This window comes from Pleurodeles waltl, chromosome 4_1 (assembly GCF_031143425.1).
Source record: "Pleurodeles waltl isolate 20211129_DDA chromosome 4_1, aPleWal1.hap1.20221129, whole genome shotgun sequence".
NCBI classification, from domain to species: Eukaryota; Metazoa; Chordata; class Amphibia; order Caudata; family Salamandridae; genus Pleurodeles; species Pleurodeles waltl.
Window position 1 is genome coordinate 843,975,858 of NC_090442.1, and position 17,856 is coordinate 843,993,713.

Below are 17,856 nucleotides of genomic sequence, written 5' to 3' on the forward strand. Positions count from 1 at the left end.
ATGAATACAATTTACAATTTGCTTAAAAAATTATTAATAAAATGTCTTATGTTTTTGGCCACACTGCCTTTTACACACTTTAAGGTGTGAATGTCAACAATCATCAATATGGAGACATCTTGATTAGATTTTTGCAAGGTTTGAGTGGGTTATTTTTTCCTTCCGACATCCTGTCAAGAAGGACACTTCATTTGTATTTTGAATTACTGTTCCAGGGACATACACCAGTCCCCTCTGATCCTGTGAAGCCTCCCTACATCATTTCCTCCCTACCAAGATACCTACATCTCACTCCATTTTCTTCCTTCCTTCCTTCCTCTATTTTACTTTTTGGTGGACCCCTGCCAACCGCCTTCACCTATTTTTAAATGCATTTCATATTTCCCTCCAATATCTTTCTCCTTTTTCCTACAAGTTTTCATTCTCCCACTTACTCCTTCCTCTACCCCTCCTACTTCTTTGACTCCAAGTTGTTTGTAACAACTAAACATTTTTTCATGTTATATAGGTTTTTCCAATGTTTTCAACAATATACTTCAATTCATTTCTTTTTTTCATGAAGAGAAATTATTTGGTGTTTTGATAAGTGGTTTATATCAGTTGTTTTTCTATAAATGTTCATACTACAGTTTTAGCGAAAACTGTACACTCAACCACTGTATTCTGTGTGGGCTTTGAATTAAAATGAAATTAAATTAGTTATTTATAAAGCGCAGCAATCACCCCAGAAACACAGCATCTCTGTACTGAAACCCTAGAACTAGGTAAAACGTTTAATCTCACATTCGATTAGCGGGTACCCTGAATGAGGGCTGAGAAAAGAAAAGTTTTAAGAGACTGTCTAAACATGGCATCATTTTCCACTTGTCTTAAATTAAGAGGGAGCTGGTTCCAAGCCTTTGCCCTCAATACAGAAAAGGATCTCTGCAATTTGTTATGAGCTGATCTTAAAGTTCTGTGGGGGTAATAAGGCACGAAGTGGTCAGAAAGAAATTTAGGGCCAGTCTTATAGAGCGCCCTGTATACTAGAGTCAAAGATTTGAACAAAATCTGCTTCTCTACAAGCAGCCCATGGAGTTCCCTTAGTCCTTTTGAGGTAGAACATCGTCAAGGCAAATTAAGGACCAATCTGACTGCAGCATCTTAGATGGGCTGCCATTTTTTGACAATGTATTTAGATATACCCAGGTAGGGACTATTACAATAGTTGAGCCGTGACGTGATCAGGGCCTGGGCCACAGATTTCTGTGAAATGACAGTAAGGAACTAAAAGAACATTTTTAAAGATTCAATCAAAGAGAGGCACATCCCCGAGACTACTGACATGAGGACGGAAAGAAAGATCATTATCAAACTTCACTTCATGGGTCTTTGGTACCTCTGCGGGAGGGGGAGGCTTTGAAAGATTATCCGGCCACCAAGCCAAAGCAGAACACTGGTTCTTGTTACCAAAACATAGAAGTTCTGTTTTGTCCACGTTACCTTTTAAGTGAATATCATTCATCCAATTGATGACTTGGGGATGACAGTTTTTAAAACTATCTTCAGAAAATGAGGAATTATTGTTGAGCGACAAGGTCAGTTGGGTATCACTGGAATAGGACATAGTAGGGATACCAAAGGATTTCACAAGTGAAATCAGGAAAGACATGTATAGATGAACAATGTAGGGCTCAGGTACGAACCCTGAGGAACACCATATTTCAGTAGGTTTGTATTTGATCTAAACAAACCCTTAATTACCACTTGTTTCCTATTTCCTAAAAAAGATGTCAACCATGCTCTGGCCCAACACAGATTCCAATCTCTGCCAGGCACTGTAGTAAGATGTCAAGCAATATCGTGTAGAATGGCACTGACACACCTAAGGGAATGAACACCACATTGTTTCCATTATCTAGTACATTCCTGATTGATTCTGAGACTTCCAGGAGAGAAGACTCTATGAAATGTCATGGTCTAAAACCGGATTGAAAACTATGGCGTTTGGACGATTCTAAATAGTCTATGAATTTCTGGTTGACTAATTTTTCCAAAATGTTGGCCAGAACAGGAAGCAGGGAAATGGGTCTGAAGTTAGACAAAATCTTAGTGTCGGCATTTGCTTTCTTGAGCAAAGGTGTGACTAAATCTAACTTCCATATCTGGCACAAAGGCCCATCTCAGAATGGGACTTTGTCACTATTTGGAAGAAATACATTGAAATAGGACGTAGTCATTTTGTTTTTTTTAAGTCTCATCTCAGAATGGAACTTTGAAATCAACACATTTTAATGTTACTGTGCCTTGGGTAATCATAGTTTTATGCCCAGAAACCTAGTGTCACATTGACTTAGGACCTAAAACTGCTTCTCTTCACTAAAAGAGACAGAGTGCAAATTGTGGGTATTTTTCTGCGTGCTCTCTCCTGCTGCTGCCTCTTCTCAAGCCTGTGCACACACACCCAAGAGCCAGTCATTATCTCGACTGAGGACAGAGAGTATGCATACTAATAAAAGACTCCAAACACGGGTAACTTTAGCTTACTACATCTGTCTCTTGTGCGTAAAGAACTGAAAAACATACCCAAAAATAGATAACTTGGCAGCATCAACATTAATCCATGTGCACATGCTGCATAGATAATAGTGTATTACGTGTACACTACATGTGTATGAGGCACCAAAGCATTAACGTTTCCAGAAAGTGCACAGAGCTGAATAAGTGGGCACATCACAGAATCCCCTATTTGAAAGATGACTTTTGATTGCCAAAGAGTCTGACTTTGCCTGAGTTCAATGAATTTGAATACTGTCTGTGACTGTGCCCAACAGAGAGATTTCAGAGGCAAACTTTAAAGCACTGATGCTAGTCACTGCCATATTAACTATATTTCCCAGAGAGAATCCTATCCAATGCAGACAACCACCAAAAAGGAGTAAAATGTTCAAAAATCTTTTCGCTTTGTCCAGCAAACGATTTACTCAAACATGGTCTCCTGTCTGAGTTAAAGACAACAGACTCAACATTCGATCCAGCGCTAGCCACAACTCTCTTATTGCCCAAAACCTTTCAATCTTTGAAGTATTTTTATCCTTTAAACGCAAAAAAACTTAATAGTCCTACTATTCAAACACTCTCACCTACACCCCAATGTCTTTGGTCATTTTCAACCAATCACTTCTCTTGTCAATATTAGTCATGCTTGCACAAACATACTGTGGTCTGTCAATTCTGGAACATTCTTGATCAACATCAACACATTTCTCCCTAACAATCTGGGTTTAGACCTCAGGTTAAGACTGAGAATGCCTTGGTCAGTGTATTTGACACAGTGGAGCATGTCCTTGTTTTAAAAGGAATATCCACAGAGACAGTAATAGTTTATATCCCTTTTGACATGGAGGGCACAGAGTCAAGGTGAGGCCCATTTTGCCAAAAGAAGCAAATATTGCTCATTGGAATCCATGGACACTATTTCACCTGTAGTGTTTAACACCTTCTAGGCTAAATTATTTGATAATTAATAATACCTATGTGACAGTGTCACTCGTGCTTTGAAAACACTCAACTGTACATCACAAAGCAGTCCCACCGCAATTACTTACATGTGCAATCCTACTGCTTGGACCTCAAGGCATGGATGTAAGAAGACATCCGATAGCCTAATGAAGCCATGATGGAAACAATCAAATTCAGCCCACAAAACCATGTGGTGAGGAAGGAACTGTCTCTGCCATAACTGGACGTACAAATTACCATCATACCAGAAAACTAGGTGTCGTTTCTGATACCAATAGTTTCATGTAAGCACAGGTCAATTTGATGGTAAGGAAGTTCTTCGACTTTAACCATTGAAAATAGTACTCCCTCTACTTTCTTGACATAATCAATACAAAATTACCTCTTATGATTTTCCCAGCGCTACAGCCTTCTGTACACAATGTTTAACTACAGCATCAGATTTTCATCATATGATGTGGAGCTCCCATCCTTGTTTACGTTTTTGCCAAATATTATACAAATTCTGGCATCCTGTAAAGGCATGCCCACTCAGATACTTGTGAGTCCTGCTCTCTGGGTCTAACTCAGCTGCAAGTTGATTTGTGGACCTAGAACTCTTCTTGGGTAAGTGTGTTATTACTTGATGCTAGAAGGCAGCGGTGCCATCCCTGTTCACAACCTGGCATCAGACAGACTTGAAGTGGGCCCAGGCAGAAATTAACACACTTGCACAGTGGGGATACTAAAGGTCCCTACAACACTCAATAGCTAGTGAGTGGGACAACATCTGGGCAAGCAAGGGAGATACACCGCTGATTTGTCTGTCCTAGACCAACTGCCATAATCCTCCAGTTGACATCAAACCCCATCCCCAATTACACCGTCTGCGGGCCTTTAGCAGAGCTTTTATGTGAAAATCCTGCATCATACCACACCAGACAGATACAGCGTCCAATAGCACTCTCCAGTGCTACATTAAAAACCAAGACCTCCCCACACCTCTCATCAAGCAATCCTTTGACATTCCTACAGCCCTCATTCACCATGCGTCAGCACCTCTTGGCCTAGTCATTCACAGCAGTTCAACACCATCCCTACTGTTCCACAACTACACCAATAGCTGTTTGTCATGCTTTAATTGTTTAGTATGCTCAAAGCTTTACCTCCCACAACTAGAATTCTTTTTGTTCTGTAATGCTAAAACAGACATCACAAAACTTGTATACTCAATATTGTCAACACAAGCATGGTTTCTATTTTTAGGAATCGTAAAACTTAATAAGTAATTTAAAAAAAATCAGTACCAATTAACTCCTATCTAGGATTTTATAAAGTCTAATTTACTGCCATTCATAATACAATGTGGCATAGGCTCCAGGTGGGCACAACTCCAGCCATAAAATAATCTGTGGACTCCAAAAGAGGGATCACATCTGATGTAGCAAAAATGTTATAGCTACCGTAGACATCACAGTAATCAATTATATGTGACATTCTGTGCCTTTTGTTACTCAAAGTACTAACAGAATTGTTGTAAAATGGTGTACTGAAAGACTGTTTTAATGTGTACTCACTGTAGTTTACTGACTAAACTTTTGTGGTATAGTCTTTAAACGTCATGTAAATCAAATAATTCAGTTCTATGTTTTTTTCATGGCTTTTACTAATAGTATGCACTAAAATGATAATAGTTTTCTGAAGAGAAAAGGCTTAAAGGTTACATGAAAAAGTTGAAGAATGTATTTCTGCCCCACACTCAATGCAATGTGAGTTATTTCATTTTAAATCTACTGTAACATTGAACACTGACAAGGCTTATTAATATTGAATTTATAATTTTAAATGTCATAGGTGCATTATTTCCATAAACGTATGTGCCATTTAAATTCACTTTGCTTAGCCTAAGTGAGGCCTGCAAGGCCCTATTTCTGACTGCGTATAAACATTTTTAGTCATTCTCGCTAAAGGGAACTTTTCTTTCAGACTTCGTTCCATGAGAACCTAGCTTGATGATCCGTGCTCTATTGTTTTGGACATAGTGAGCCTGAGAAACTGACCTTGAGCCCAGTACATTCAGGAACTGTGGAATGGACTATGTATACGAATGTTTCAACCTGCATGGATGAGCTAAGATGGATATTTTCACATGTTGATAATGGGAATCTTCATTGATGTTGCAGTCCTATGTTGCATGACTGCCTATGATTGGACAGGTACACCTTACACCTCATATGCAGTGATGGATGGGCGAACCATTGTATTTTGGTCAGATCTTTCTCGTCCTGCTTGCTCAACCCTTGGACTCAGAGGTACAGTGCTCTCTACCCTTACCCCTTCTTTGACATGCTTTGCTGGCATTTAGAACATTTTCCCCTATCCCCAATAACAAGATTCTTGATCGAGCTTCTGAAATGCTAATGCTTTCTCTTTTTACTTTCTTTTTGCCAACTTTAGCTACCTATCTTTTGTCCCAGATGTCATTTTCCCAAAATCTTTTTGTCCTTTTTCTTTTTACCTTTTGCCCGCATGTGTTCTCGCCAAGCATATGTTAACTTTTGATTTGCTGATCTGTAGGGTTTTCCCTTGCCGTAGCTAGCTAAGCTTAGAAAACTTTTAAATTGCTTTGATCCTTAAAAACTGAGCAGTGCTTGTTTTCTGTTCCACAGATTGTCCTTTTGATGTTTTGCACCAGTATTGTTGAATGTTTAGTCCTTTTGATGTTAGTTTGTTTTAATATTTGTTCGCTGGCTTGGTCAAACCTTAGTGATTTTCTATTTTTATAACTCTGTCTTGAGAATGGTCTACATGACCGAGTCTAAAGTTGTAATTAAACCCTTTAGCTTTTTCAGACTGGAGTTTTTCTTGTGTGGCCACACTGATCATATTGCCACTCTAATTGATTTGATTGTGAAGGTTGTTCCCTATGTCTCCACGCCATTATGCTGGGTGAAAAGATTTATTGACCTTGTTTAAAGCATAACCCTGAGTACAGAAATGTTTCAGCACGTCTTTGAGGCCAGAAGGCCCCTAACTTGGCAGCGCATTAAGGAAAGGGCCACCTTAACAATGGTATGCCTGACTTTCAGATGTCTAATCAAACTATCAAAGGCCTACTTATTCACAACAATATGTAACAATCATCCCTCACACTTACTTAGAAGAGCAAAAGACTAATTTATAATTACGCCTGCATTCAAAACTATGTCAACGGGCATACATGGGTTCTTCATTCAACCTGCATTAATCTGGAACGTCGTCCATGCAATATAAGATAGTACTGACTTGTCAAGCTTCAAATTATTAGTTAATCAGCACCTAGAGACCAATTCTGGAAAGGATTTCTATTCTTTAGCCATATCAAGGAACAACGTAAACGTACACCTTACTCCCAAAATATACAGCGCATTACTACTTATGGCCAGTGAAGCCTTGGAAGGGATTGATCTAACATATATGAAAGATACACCTCATCTTTCAGAAAGGTTTCATGCAGTTTTACAGCTCAGACTACAGCAAGGTTACTAACCTTCCTTTGAGATATAACTGCTGCAAAGAAGACCAAATTGAATGAAAGAAGCTAACGGTGGCCATTAGCTTTAAGACTATCTGAATGAGTCATGACAACAAACAAATTACAGCATCACTGCAGAATTGTTTCTAAAAATAAAAATAAATAAAATAAAAATAAAAAAGAGAAAGCTGGGGACATTTTCATAAGAACAGACTTTAGATCACTATTTAGATAACAGTATCTTGCTAGCGGAGTTCCTGTGAATATCACTGGCGAAGGCAGACTTACAACAGTCTTCTTAAATTAACATTTCTGAGAACTGAATGGAAAATATGCTTCAAGAAGGAAATAAGTGGTCAGTAGACAAATATCAGCCATTCATTTTAGGATGCATTTCACCCAGAATTAGAAACCCCTTTTCCCAACTTATTCCTTAATGTCATACAACACACCTCAGACAGTGCTTCCCACGCCCCTTACCAACTGAATCAATCGGGATAGTTTTTGATTTTTAAATATTCAAACATGGATGTGAACTTACATGACAGCTGCTTAATAAAATCTACTAATACATGAAAATACACAAACATGTCACAGGAGGCAGCATGGAAATCAGTCTAAGATGTTTCTGATCTTATGACTACTCCATGAAGTACCCTCAATCCATTCCCACTTCACAACCAAATCTCTCACAATCACAAGATAAGGTTAAAATGTGTGTTTTCTAGCCTAGCACAATCATAAAAGGACTTCAAGTCAGAGTGAGAAGAGGAGGTGGTGTTTTGTCTTATCTATTTCCTAGAATAAATCCAACTGTTAAATTGAAGTTCAAGGTTCACTCTTGTTAAATCTCTTTGCAACAGACAATAATACTGCTTGGAGAAAATAGCTCGGCGAATCAGCGGATTTCAAACATTTGCTTGTTCAGATAGAGAGGGGATTTGTAGTATAGTAATTTGTTCTTTAATGGAAATTGTTTTTGCATTCACTGACAACCTATGGTTACCCCTAAACCACAATTTATGCAGCTCAACCACAACAGATGTGGTTTACCTGTTTTTCTAATGTTGCCTTTGATACCTTATTGTGCAGAGATTGCCTTTATAGTCACACTGCCAATGAACTCCTGTTGCAGGATCATTTCCTTTATGATTTTGTGATAAAAGTGTGATGCTGTTTAACCATTATTTTGTTATTATTGACATTTACCAATTTTATGTTTTGTCATTGTGGCATTCATCATCATACTTTCATTATAGATAGATAATGTTTTAGAAACGAGACACTGCAAAACCAACAGGGTGAATGATGGAACGAATGCCTGAATTAAATTCAGACACTGGCAATCACTTAGGACCGCATTCCTGACTCGTTTTTCACCAATAGTAACATTCAAGACAGAGAGCTGCCTTATTCAAATTAGAGTTGGTCCTGGACGAAAAGGAAAAGTCCAGCCTCAACTGCCGGGCCAAGCGCCCTCTACATGGGAACACAAGCAACCCCACACCATTTTCGACCTACTTCTGACTCCTCAGTGAGGTATAGGTTAGGTCTTATGGCACAGTGAGCACGGGACCAACATCTAGGCATACCTGCCGCATGTGGGGTGCCTATATCAAAATCAAGAGTACTGGAAGGAATACTTGAATTATGCCCAGCCACTGCTGATTGCTTTCCAGACGCTGTCATTCTAGATAAAGACTCACCTTAAGCAGATTATTGCTGGTCCTGCTCAAATTGGAGTGCTCCAGCCCGAAATACCAGGCCAGGTCCCCTTCAGATGGGAGAACAAGCAACTGCAGATCGGTTTCACCCTATTTAGGTCTTCTGTAAGCAAACAATCATGCACTGGAATACAGTCAGAGTGATTGTCAGTGGCTTAGATTAATTCAAGCATGCTGATGCCGTACGACCCTCTCAAACTGTAGCACTAATAACTAGTGCAAACATATTTTGGGAGGGGAGAAAAGCCTTCCAGATATTGTAGATGCAGATGTAAAAACAGGCATTTATGATTTTTCAACACACACTTGGCAGAACACAACACATCATATCAAGAGACTAAAAATCAAAAAGCTGACAAATTGGGAGGCGCAACTATAGGTCACAGAAGATACATGCTAACAATTGTAACGCTCACTGATTAGATATCCAAAATCATGAATATCTGATGAATGCATACTATCCCAAAACAAAGACCTGGGAGCAGATTTGCAGCCTTAGACTCTATGGCTTACTCCTGGAGTACAGGAGTAGGCTTGGAGTGCTCCAGGAGTAACTCACACCTACTCACAGCAAACTCTTTCTGAATCAGGCCCTGGATGTTCTGCGCCATCAATAAGATGCATGAGTGTTTCACCCTGAGAACTCACTATACAGGTAACATGAAAGGTGAAATAATCTCATTGAAATGCTAAAATTACATTTCCAAACAGTATACGGCATATGTAAGGAGCCACAATATTTGTAGAGGGCTATGAAACTAATCTGTGTTCGGTGGTTACAAATACAACAAACCTGAATCTTATTTCTGAGTTTTTCACGCCATTAAACTTATAAACTTCTTGCATTCGCTTCACATGAGTCACTGGAAGTGGAGCCTAGCAATGGATAAAAACAAAAATATTCAATGGATTAAACAAATTGATTAAAAGGAAAAAAAAAATATTTCAGACCTATGCTGTCCACAAACAGAATAGAGGTTCCAGTCAATACCTAGCATTCTCACCCTACCACAGATTCCCATTAAAAGCAATGAAAATGGGCACTGGAGGTACACCCAGTGGCCAATGCACACAGGATGAGTGTCACAAAAAAGTATTTAAGTATGAGAAGATTTATTTCTCAACCTGACTGTACTTTTTCACTCCCCAAACCCCCCTCTCCAGCCCCTATTTAACAAAAATGTAAAAGTAGTACACCTAAAACTCAGTGAAAGGTGCAGGATTCCAGGTGTACTGTGACACATTCCCAGTGCTCCCACTTCCATAATGCATAAAGGTTAATTTACAATGTTTGGGTGGGGTTGTGGAATGTATTTGTTTTCTCTCTACAGGCAAACCTGTTTCCTTGTGCAGAGCACCCTGCCCCTACATTCCATTCAAAGTTCGAGGTATTCCATTCCCCCTTCCCACCCTAGAAGAGGAGTTACTCCAAACCTTTCATGGAGTAAAACCCTAACCATTTCCACAATGGGAAACAATTGGATTGGAGCTTGTAAATGGCCACAGTGTCACTGGTGTATGGGCGTTCAAAAACGTACAAGGCTAACCATACATTCTTTTGACGATTCCCAGTTCCTAGTGTGGTACTTACTACAGAGTAGTTCTACACACCATGATACAGAATTACACAATGGTAAAAACTGTTATGCCTGTCAGGAATCCTTCAGTACATCACATACACATGCACACATGAAATGCCTCCCCTAGACAAACAAAATTATTTAAATACAATTATAAATGCTGGTTATTATCCAAGCAGTGCACAAGATGGCAGTAGCTGAGGCTGTTGCCATCACGGGAGATGTGCATCGGTGGTGAGGACACCTATGTGCTCATATAAGCGGATAAAATGAGCGACCGTGATTAACAGGACCCACCCTGAATAGCAGTGGGAAGTGGCAGCCTTGGCTGGCTGTGGTGCCTGACCCAAATGATCCATACCATCCTCCCATAGGTGTAAATGTTGGCAAATATTGACTTGCTGTTCATTGGGATGTCGCTCCACGAGACCAAATTATGTTCTAGTTTGGGTGTGTGTGCTACGTTGAGAAGCATTTACTGTCCCACTGAAAACAAGAGCCCAGGTTAGATACAGGGGCTGCTGCATCTCAGTATCCTCGAGGAACGGAAGCTTGGGAGGGAGGTTGTGGTTTGCACTGTGTATCTGACTGTTAATGTTGCTTGTCTGTGTCCCAAGCCTATGCAGTAACTGTTGATTGTTCACAAAGCATGGTGAGAAACGAAAATGCAGTAAAAACATATTTAAAAAAACTAAATACTGGTTCCTTAACTGTTTTCACAGTTCAGTTCACAGAAGTGCCTCCTTCCAAATGTCCATAACTTTGAATCCCATGGATTTCTGACCTCAAACTCTGTCAACACTTAACATCTTTCTGTGCAGTATTCAAAAATATCATCTCATTCCGGACTTTCAGTTAACACTTTCTGCTTTTGTCTACACGCCTAATTTGTCAAATATCTTTACACCATTTTGTTAAATTCTAAAAGCAATACTTCTAGTAAAAGTAATGAGCACATTAGAGTATTTTGAAAGCCATTTAACCAAACGTACCTCATGCAGCAGCAGTGCTAGGAATTCAATGCGCTGCTGCGAAGACAAAGCATCAATTTCGGTAGTAGAAAAGGTACTCAAGTCAGACTCTGTGGCCTAAAAAATAAAAGTAAGGCTAAGTTTTGTTTTCAAAATAGGGCATATGGAGAACTTTAATTTGCAATATATATATAAACAGCATCAGAATACAAATAGTATCAGAAAGTCCTAATGACATAAATAGTAACAGAAAAGCTCCTTTCAAGTATTTACCAGCAGCGTGTAATGCTAGGCTGCTTTATGGCAATTTGGTGTGCTCTATGTTTAACCAGGGCTTTCCAATCAGAAGCAAAATGCTGGTTTTAAGTTCATATGTGATCAGCTGGACACTTCTATATAAATAGGTTGCAGGTAGAAAGACTATTCCCCAGCAAAAACGTTTAACTATTAAGATCCCTTGAAACGAGCTGGCACCTGACATCTTCAATCATAGTAGCCCACACAGAGGAGGAACATTAAAAAAGGGTTGAAAAGGTGAGCTCACTAAGACTTAAGCCAGGCAACTAAGACAACGCAATTTAATTATTTTGGATGTAACATGGTGCACACACACTACAGTATGGGAACCAATAGAAGATGTGATACAAGATGTTGAGTCCAAGTGGGCTTGCCTTTAACCGCAAGATCTGACTGCAATTTAATACTATTCAAAGGGAGCTGGCAAACACAGTCTCTAAATAAAGTCAGTTAGATATTAATAGGACAACCTTTAAAAGGAGAAACGGCAAAACACAGCTTAAGATTGCCCAAAAAATAAGACATTTCCGTTAAGAAAAAGTGTAACAATGTAAATATATTGGATGATATATCAACATCTCTACAGTATAAGGATACTAAAAGTCACAGAGCAGGCCACAAAACACCAAGGCGGGCTACTCTACCCCTAAAATGTGCCAGGTTGGGAGTATGTTATCCCATAACATGTCACTAGCATGCAGGAGGTGGCAATGCTGCTTGCAGGCCCTCTCACGCACAGGATTTTATGGTACTAGAGTATATGGCCCCTCGCAAGTCATACTGTTATTGTCATTGAACTGACTCCTTTCTTTCAGTGAGTGAAATCGCAAACAGGAAACGTTTTGACTGTAGTGCAAGATGAGTATGCGGTGCCACATCTCTTCACTTTGTAATAATTCTTGCTGCAGTCGCATTTTGACATCAGAACACATCTGTAATAAGAAAATAGTCCACAATGTCTAATATGAGACTAATATCTCCTACGTTTGAGATCTAAATCAAAAATACTAGTCACATATAGGATTAATGGAAAAACGTGGCGTCTAAACAAAAAAATCCACCTAACTTTAGAAAAATGATCTTGCCCACTTTGACCCAACAGCATAGCACACAACAGGTTTAGAAATGGCCATTTAGAGTTAGAGGGTGATGATATGACATCAAAGATCACAATGTGCCATAGTGACAAGTAGGGCCATCATTCTACAGTGTGGAGTCTGATGACCTGTCAATGGTGTGGTAAGGTTCAATACGATGGAAGCAAACTTGATAATGTAAGAGAAAGTGCTCTACATTCCATTAACTAACATTTTTACTGTTTAGGTACAATGTAACATGTCATATTATATCTTTTACTATGGATAGCCATTATAGAGAGTTTCCGAAGCTCCTCTTAAAACATGAATCAAGAAAAGACAGCAGCAAAGTATATGCAATATAGCAATTTCTGTCGACCGAGAGCAAAATAACATGTACTTCCAGTTGAAACAAGGCCCACTGGGCTAAACCATCACTGATCACAAACAAAAAAGTTACTTACCTGTAACAATATGTTTGCAGCTAGTAGTGATGTAGATATATTTGAATTGATCTAATGTACTATGAATATAATACTAAACGCATTAGGAATACAAAACTGTCCGTTGCATTATCACAGCCACACTTCGGCAACCCAATTTTCTAAATCAGGAATAGCCATGTGGTTTGTAAAGTGCTGTCACAACTGCTCCTCTAAGGCCAAGTTTACACTGCTGTAGAGAACCATGCCCAAATATTGGAGGCCTTTATGACTTTCATAGGAAACAAGCCATTTGCAAAGCCACTACGTAGTCGGCTATCCATAGATTCACTCAATATGTATGGACATTCAGGTACGCCAAAAACACAATTGGGTCAAACTGTTTTTAATATATTGTTTTACAAGTCTTCTGTTTGTGGGACACCACTATGAACAACCATTTTCAATGCAGTGGGTCTCGTTTTCAAGTTAGAGCTTTTAGTGTTGTAAATTCCTAACTGGACTTTTCTTGCCACTTAAATTGAAAATGAAAAGTAAAACAGTTGATATAAGCAAACCGATTCAAAGCGCCATGGCTGCCATGAGCACGAAGGAGAGACACAAAAAGAAAAATAAGTTCACTTGCAGTCAAAGGTATCAGCAATCACGCAATTATCCATGTAAAAGGGGCAGACTGCAAGGCGGAAAGAAAACCGCCCCAAGGAGGGACAAACGTAAAGCATTTACAAATGATGCCAAAGGATTTGTGAAAGGTAAGCCCACGAACGAGTGAAAGTCATGGGCGTCCAGTAGGCATGGCTAAAAGCCCACAATACTTACAACAGGCCAAAGCGCTTACACGCTCGACCTAAAAGTGGGTACTGCTTTTCAGCCTATGCAACATATGTAACTTGCAGCTACACATGCTGTAAACGGAAAGTTAATAACCTGTACCGATCTGTTTGTGGCTTGTAATACAGACACACACGCACATTCCCACCTGTCTGGATGTGGGTTTGGATAACGCTGTATATTTTGGAATACCATTTGTGTGCTACCACATTACATAGACGTTATACAGCTTTGCACCTCTACTTAAATTTGCTCATAACGCAAAACACATTCTAAAATGGAGTATCTGTCCTGTTGTATTGTGGGTTTTAGAGAAAAAGTGAAAAATCACCTAAAGAACTTATTTAAATAAAAATAGTTTGTAATTTTCAAAGTCCAACATTGGATCCCAAGTGCATGCACATAAATCTCAAGCTACACATGTTGCAAACATTCTATACAGCGTGATTACCCAACTCCCACTTGAAATAACGCAGCCCAAAATAATCCACACTTATAAGTGACAAGACAAAAGTCCATTATTTGCCCTTCTCCTTGAGCAATAACCTACAAAAACACATTTAAAGCCTTAAATGTGTGGCAGAATTTCAAAGATTGCAGAACAGATTGAAAACTTGGAAGATGAAGGTAGTGTTAACCAAAATAGATAGAAAACATTAAAAGAGTAGCATCAGAAATGATGTTGGAAGGAAGAAAGGACAGCGGGCACACCATTGTTGTAAAAAAATAACCAGGAAACAAAAAAGTGTAGCTATTTGAAAGGACAATTGTAACTATCTGTAGCATCTAGTGCTCCAGATTCCATGCTCTTCACAGTTCTGCCATTCAGTGTTAGATGTGGATGTTACAAATCTTTTTAGTTTGAAGTATAAGTTTTGCTTTTAAGGTTACTTGACTTATGATCCTTCCCTGTAATCCAAAATGTCCTAGGTCAAAGACTCCATCTGAGATTGTATTTTCACCCCCAACATGTGAGTAAAAGTGATGTGGAACAGGGCTGTAAATGTGTAAAGAAGAATTGTGAAAGAACTCATAGTGTATGTAACGTATAGCATACAATGCATCAGCTCGCATCCTGGGAGGTAGAAGGGAGTAGGTAAATCAACAGCATTACAAGCTACAAACAGATCGAAGATAAGTAACATTTTCCATTTGTAGCATGTCACTGCGGATCACAGTCTCTGCATAGGCTGGAGAGCAGTGTTCTCTCTGTGAAGTGGCAACTTTAGAGTAGATGAGGCAGGGTGTGGAATAACATTTTAAGGACAGTTTGCCCGAACAGTGCCACTAATCAAGCATGAAAGTCCACAGTAAAGTTTTGTGAACATATGCATAGTGGACCATGTTACAGCTGTACATATGTTTGACAGTGTTAGGTTTCACAGGAAAGCCATTGTGGCTCCTTTTTTATGAGTAGAATGTGCTCTAGACACTAAGAAGAGTATGCTTTGCCTTAGCATAACATACTTCAATGCATTTGAATGTAAATCTTGGAGACTGAATTTCCTAGGTGAGGTTTTGCAAATGCAATAAAAAGTTGTCTGTTTGTGTGAATGGACTTAATATGTTGGTGTAATACACTGGAGCCTTCTTTACATTTAGTACGTGTAATGCTCTTTCTGCCACAGTGCAAGTGTGTGGAAAGAAAGCAGGTAAATCAATAGTCTGATTGTCACGGAATGGAGAGACAACCTTTGGCAGGAAATGCAAATTCTTTATGAAATAGGATGAAAGATGACTTCACTTTTAAGGTCCTACAACTCACTAACACTGTGCAGAGAATAGATTGCTATGATTAATGCTACTATCGATGAGAGATAGTGCATGCAAAGGCTCAGCAGAAGATCGGAGTGTTTTGAGGCTCACATTAAGGTTTCACCTAGGAACCAGTGTTGTTCTTAGATAAATGACTGAAGTCCTTCCATTAATGTTGTAGGCACTGGAATCTCAAAGATCTATAGCCCTGATTTAGCGTTTGGCAGACTGAATAGTGTCAGTTGGAATGGAAGAGAACATTACCGCCACCATCTCAGCAGTACTGCGCCTGCCAAATTTAGAGAGGACCACAAGCTGGGCAATAAATTCTGTAACCCGCAGAGAAACCGCAGTCACAGCAGTTCCTTTCAGTGTATTAAAGGTTTGGTAGATGGCAAGGAGTTTTTTGGTTTTCAGAAACAAACTCCTAAAAATGGAATCCGTTTCTGAAAAACAAAAAAAACGAATGACCCCCACACCTCTGGAGCTCTCTCACCGGGGTGTAGGTGGTCATTGTTTTTTTCTTGGCCCTCATGGCCAGGTTTTTCCTGGTAGTGGTGAACAGGGAAAAAAGTTATTACCCTGTCTACCATAAACAGAGCGAGCAGTGTAATGTCTTTCCTTTGAAGGGTCCTACTCCTTCAGGACGTTGAAGGAAGTATTCTATCAACAAAGCCAACGGGGGATCCATTGAAGGAATATTTAAGGTCTGTCTGTCTCTAAGATGAGGCGGGTGGATCAAGGGCTTGCAGACAGGGCACTCCGTCACATTTGCAACACAATACCTTGTCAGCCAAACTCTAAATCAGGCCCTGTTTTGTCTGTTTCACTGCCAGATGAGGGCAAATAGATGTGTATGCCAATTCTAACATTTGGAAGTGTAACAGGCAGCAGATAATCTTCTGAACAGATTATTGCATTCGTTGTATAGGTCTGTCCTTGAAGTACGTAGCAATCATTTACATTTTGCAACATAGCAAACCTGAGTAGTAGATCTGCAAGCTTCACACAAAATGAGCATGCAATATTCTGAAACCTTTTGCCAGATAATTAAACCTTAAGATCTCAGGTGTCTGATCGCAAGGTTCATTTCCATGAGATTTAGATGTCTCAGCTGAACCCGGATGCTGAGCTAACAGTTCTGCTCTCAAGGGCAAATTATTTTGCGAGTAGACCGACATTTCACATAACATCGAGTGCCATGGCTGCCTTACCCACATCAGAGTGATGAGACTGAGCACCATGGAGGTTTGTCTGAATTTGGGATGACATAGTGGAGCACAGGCAAATATTTCCATCTAGTTCATCAATGGTACAGTGCCCATGGAATGACGGAAAGGGTAACTGGAGGTGAAACCTGGGCATTTTGCGTTTTCTGCAGTGGCAAACATATCAATTGTGGGTGTCCGCCACTTACGAAGGAACTGGAAAAGTACTTGAGTTTCATATCCCACTTGTTGATGCAGTCTGCTTAACAGGCCCACAAAGTGGTTGTCTACCCCAGGCACATGATCCAGAAGGAGGAAAATGTGATGAGCATTGGCCAATGCCATATTGACTGTGCCAATGCTCAAAGTTGAGGTGGGTGAGTGCCTCCTTGTTTTAGGATGTGATACACTACAGTCATGTTGTCTGTTCGAACTAGCCCTGTCTTGTTGAAATCAGCTTGTAAAATGCTGAGTGCTGCATTTTCTACCACTGCTGCATTCAGGTACCCTGAACTATCAAGTGGTCTAGATGATCACCCCACCATGCAAGTGTTCAATCTATGGTAATGGTCACCTGTACTCGAGGGTCAACAGATAGGGTGCTCTGTAACTAATTCTCGTCATTCCACTTGACTTTGCGCTTGTGACCAGTGTCCTGACGGACACTCCTGCAATGGTTGCATGTGCAGTCGAGCTTGTGGCATTATCACAATGCATGTCACCATCACCCACAAGAACTTCATGACTGTTCTCACTGCTGGACAACATAACATTTAATAGATAGGGAGCAGCCTCCGAAATGTCATCAATACCTTCTACTTGGGATAGGCTTTGCCTATTGCCAGATTTTTCACTGCCACAAAAAGGGTTGTATGTGCTGCAGGCAGAGATGTGACTTTTTGATGTTGACAGTGATACCAAGCATGTGAAGAGGAGACACGGCTGTCTGTATGGTAGGCATTGTTTGTGGCTCATGA

The 17,856-nt window shown here is 39.8% G+C and overlaps 1 protein-coding gene across 1 annotated transcript in view; it reads right to left on the reverse strand.

Annotated features, from left to right (window-relative positions):
• The window catches only part of LTA4H (leukotriene A4 hydrolase), a 326,790-nt gene that overhangs the window by 13,104 nt on the left and 295,830 nt on the right, over positions 1 to 17,856 (reverse strand). Inside the window, exons 16-17 of the mRNA XM_069229606.1 lie at positions 11,291 to 11,386; positions 9,512 to 9,594 (exon numbers count right to left, since the gene is read on the reverse strand). Coding sequence (XP_069085707.1) covers positions 9,512 to 9,594; positions 11,291 to 11,386 — 179 coding nt within the window. The remainder of the gene's footprint in view (positions 1 to 9,511; positions 9,595 to 11,290; positions 11,387 to 17,856) is intronic.